Source organism: Pagrus major, chromosome 1, assembly GCF_040436345.1.
Source record: "Pagrus major chromosome 1, Pma_NU_1.0".
NCBI classification, from domain to species: domain Eukaryota; kingdom Metazoa; phylum Chordata; class Actinopteri; order Spariformes; family Sparidae; genus Pagrus; species Pagrus major.
In genome coordinates, this window is record NC_133215.1 from 32861007 (window position 1) to 32865784 (window position 4778).

The 4778-nt window shown below is 38.9% G+C and overlaps 1 protein-coding gene across 1 annotated transcript; it reads right to left on the reverse strand.

The window, feature by feature from the left end:
- Positions 1–2651: 2651 nt before the first annotated feature.
- On the reverse strand, positions 2652–4546 carry LOC140994877 (small integral membrane protein 26-like). The gene is made up of 2 exons (XM_073464708.1): positions 4335–4546; positions 2652–3069 (listed from the first exon to the last, which is right to left on the reverse strand). Exons 1-2 carry the CDS (start codon positions 4456–4458, stop codon positions 2894–2896), a joined length of 300 nt encoding a protein of 99 aa, XP_073320809.1. The 5' UTR covers positions 4459–4546; the 3' UTR covers positions 2652–2893.
- Positions 4547–4778: the final 232 nt, after the last annotated feature.

The following is a 4778-nucleotide window of genomic DNA, read 5'->3' on the forward strand; positions in this document are numbered from 1 at the left end:
GGAACAGTAAATAAGGTCTTCAGTGCAGACACAGGGTGGTCACAAGCTGCTCTGGCAGCCTTTTAGAAATATATTTACACATCCCGTAAATATATGGACCTGTGCATTTTTTATTTCTATGATGGCTGTATGGTTCTTCTACGTTATACATGTTTACTCCAACAGACAAACAGGTGTCATTTGAAAACGTTATTAGGGAGACACACATTCACAGAAAGAGCAACTTTCTTGTTTCCCGTTTCCATCTTCCGTAACAATTAACAGTGTTAGTGACACGTTTCCTCAAACAAGACTCCAGAGATGACCGGGTTAATGAAAATCCAAACAAACAGGCATTAACGTGGACAGCTACGTCTTCTCTTCCTGTTTTTAACTCCTGCTGTAGCTACCATAGACATATAAAGAGTTTATGTATATGTCTATGGCTACGACAGCCACAGGCGCATTCAGCCGAAGGTCACCAGTTAAAACATGTCAAATTAGCTCCACTTTATTAAAATGCTGCCTACATGTGCATCAGTAATGATAACAGTACAGTATATAATATTAACTGACAAAGGTCATTTTGCCTGCATAAGTCCTAGTTTCCCTTCCCTGATACCTTCACTTTATACAAAGTGAAGGTATCAGGTTTTGCATTAATTGAAAGGCTGGTTGACCAGAAAAACATAAATATAATACACAAGCAAATTATATATCTTTTATTACAGTGTTCAGTTTTATTAAGATTTTTATGTTGTTAGACTCAACTGTGTTGTGCATTTTGGGGCTGAACTCTCAGCTGGTGCTGCATTATTCAGCATCATACTGAACAGTACTTTTAATACATTTTCCATCTCATAATGGGAAACATTTTCACATGTCACAGTAGGAAAAGCACAGGTGTAAATAATAAAATGAATGATGGATAAATTCAATTTAGTTGCTTGAGTCATGGTTCACTGGGAAACGAACATAGCGGACCCATTATTAATGTAGCAATACCTTTTCCTAACCTGTCAAAATGAATATTGTGAATGATTGACTATTGTGATAGCCGATGAAAGAAACATACTAGGAAAAAAATGCGTCAAATATGGCCACAGAATTAAAACACCTGTCTGAAAATGTGTTAGAAATACTTTAAAGGGGCAATATGTAAGAATTGGCCACCTGTTCGAGTCATTGGAAACAAAATATCACCAGAGTAACTGCTATCTGTAGCTGCCTATAGCTGGTTAGCTCAGATAGAAGTGCAGCTAGCGGTCTGGACTGGAGTGATGCCGAGATCGAAAAGTGGCTAAAGGTATGTCGATTGCTGCTCAGTGGCATATACCGATCCCTAGACTGGTATACCGATCCTCGGAGTGGTATGCCGCTGTTATGCCGCTGATATTCCAACGACACATGACGGTATGTGCCGCTAGAGACTGTTATGCTTCTGAAAGACTGTTGGACACACACACACACACACACACACACACAGATTGACAATAGTTAGAAAATATCTCAATGTACAGTGAACATGATACATAATATGCCACAATGGTCAATGTTCGGCGAAGTAGATTTTATATCAAGTAATGTATTATTGTGTTCTCCTTATAAAGGAAACCTGTCAGTAAGTATTGTTTAGTTGGTTGGCTCAAAGTTTCTGCTATCGATTAGTCAGACTGGCTACGGTGGCTGGGCTAACAGTAGCCATGTTAGCTAAGGCTATCTCTTTCTCTATCTAGCTTTAAGTAGTTTATAGGCACAAATTTAGACATATTACTTTGGCATCATATCGCAAGAATCCCACGTGTAATTACTGTCTATATGCCTACATCCCACCAACATAACATCCAAAAGAAATACATAGCCTACGTTCCTTTATTTACGGCAATGTGTTAAGTTAGCATTGTCAAAAAAGACTACAAAAATGTATACATTTACAGCAGTACTTGTCGTAAAACCAGCCCAGTGGCATTATATTTGCATATCCATCAGGGGGCGGTACCCATCCAACAGTCTTTCAGAAGCATAACAGTCTCTAGCGGCACATACTGTCATGTGTCAGTGGAATATCAGCGGCATACCACTCCAAGGAACAGTATAAGAGTCTAGGGATCGGTATATGCCGCTGAGCAGGTGGTTTATGCCGCTGAGCAGCAATCGACATACCTTTGGCCACTTTTCGATCTCAGCACTACTGGGGACTGGGCGCTCGAAGCACCGGGGGGCTGTTCCTGTTTACATGGCTAGAACAGTAGCTTTGGACTGGGACGGGCCAGGGTGAGCTGGACTTCGGCAGATATCTTGAAACACAATACATTTACATCCAAACATCAGAACTGTTACTTCTTCACACTGTGATAACAACTTTGTTGACTTTTTTTTTCACTTAAATTCTTAAATACTGTACCTTTAAAGTTTCATAAAGGTACCCCTTATTTCAGGCCAGATGTCTCAGTCCTCACTCATTATACCAGCTGTTCTTTCCAGCAGCATGTATTAATGAACTGTTATATGTTAACACCAGTCAAACAACAACAACAAAACACTGCAATACTTATGAGAATTTGTGCCTGTCATTCATTAAAGAGATTAAGCGAACTTCCTGTAGTTTGGTGCAAAACCTGCTGTGCTCACAGAATTAGAGGAAACTTGAGCTTGAACATGAGTCGACACCGTTAGTGGTTGTGGCAACTTTGTATTGTTGGACGACAGTGTGGATAAAGCTAACAGGAATATTACTGAAAATTGTTGCGAGTTTAATAAATAATCAGCTGCAATCACAATGGCATCTCCTACAGACCAGGACAGGTGGATATAGCGCTGGGATTTCTTTTACAAATAAAAAATAATGTCTTCACACAAAAGCATTAATAGTGCATTATCAAAATAAAGCTCGACATGTTCTCTGTCCATTGTCTTATTTGGTGTTGTCTCCACTCCCAGGTTCGCTGCTGAATGATTTGATAAAATTGTAGATTCTCGTGGTGTAAGGGACAAAGTCTTTCTTGTAGATGATGACAGTTTTGCTGTGAGGAGTCTGGTGGACAACTTGATTCGGATCTTCCGGCTCTTGGACCTCTTCTCCTTTTTCCACTAATTTTGAGGGGAAATGAAAGGAGTGATTTAGCTCTTAGTACTACTGAGTAGTAGTCGTGGTACAAAGCAGTTAATATGAGGACTGAAACGAGTAATTCAACTAACTCAACTGCTAAAGAGCATCGAGCAAATTCTTGCTGAGACAAACCAGCCCCTCCTCCCTCTACCAGCGGTACCTGTGGGCTGTGAATCACCTGAGATGAGGGAGGAGGACTCACTGATACTGACTTACATGTCTGTCTTCTTCATTCTTTGCTTCACTCGGTATTTTGATGTCAGGATTATTATTTTATTGACAGTTTAAGTCTATTTCCACTGAGAAATTATTATTTTTACAGTAATTTCTCAGTGAAACTATTATTGTTGCCATTCTAGAAACAATAGTTATATTTAAAACATTGCATTGACACATGAATGTTGCTATTTAAGCAATGAAAATGTAGTTTTTTTAAAAAAAAAGGAAAGTTGTTCACTTCAGAGACCTGTCTTACTTTTTGTTTTGTATATTACTATTGAATAAAAATATTAATTGCTGAGCATGCAATATATCTTATCCGATTACTCGATTAATTACTAGAATAATCGGCAGGATACGCGATTACCAGGGGGCTTGACTACAAGCGGTGGAAGTATTCAGATTCCTTTTTAAAGTAGCCTAGAAATATAATGTGAAATAATTCCAGTGCTAATAAAAGTCCCTTATTCAACATAGGACTTTAGTACATAAGTATTAGAATAATGTTCTATACGTTAAGTATCTGAAGTTACAGTTCTTACTATGCAGACAAAATGGCCTCTGTCAGTGTTAGATTATCAGATATCAGCAACTTCATCTGCAAAGTATATAAAGCTGTCAGATAAATGTAAATGTGTGGAGTGAAAAGTCAAATAAATACTCTCTGCATACAATGGAAAAACTCAAGTACAGCACAAGTACCTTAAAACTGTACTAAGTACAGTACTTGAATACATGTTATTATTTTACTAGGCAAAACACTGGAGCTGCTGTTAGCATGGATCTATAGACAGCCAGTGTTTAACAGGCCAACATTAACACTGGAATAGAGAATAAGGCAAAGCTGCGTACAACAGTGAACGTGTCAGTGACTGTCTCTGAAAACAAGCAGGCTACATAACTGTTGGTTGGTTTTAGTTATTGAACTACTAAAACTGACAAAAACATAAAAATAAAAAAAAATAAAAAATGTGTATGTACTGTCAGTTTACAGCATCCTCTTAAACGACAGTGTGGAGTCACTCACCTGGCACTCCGTCAAGTCGACCTGTGTATTTGAAGTAGGCGTAAGAACCGATCATGGTCCAGATGCCAGCAGCGTACACTGCAGACATCCTGGTGTTCCACTTCGTCACATCTTTGAACGTCATGGCTGCAGTCTGACGGCAGTCTGACGGCAGTCTGACGGCTGTGTTTGTTTCTCCGTGTTCGGATATCTGGAGCGGACTGGTGCAGTCAGGGCGCCGCCATGACAGTCAACCGGAAGTACATATGCTTCTGGTTAAAACTTCCGGGACGTTTTTTTTCATGGTCAAGAAATCACAGTCAGTTTTGCTGGTCAAGTGTGTGTACCTGTGGATCTCAGTGTATTTACACAGAAAACTACTGTACAGCCCTAAACAAACAATCTATCTATCTATCTATCTATCTATCTAAATAAATAAATAAATAAATAAATAAATAAATAAAT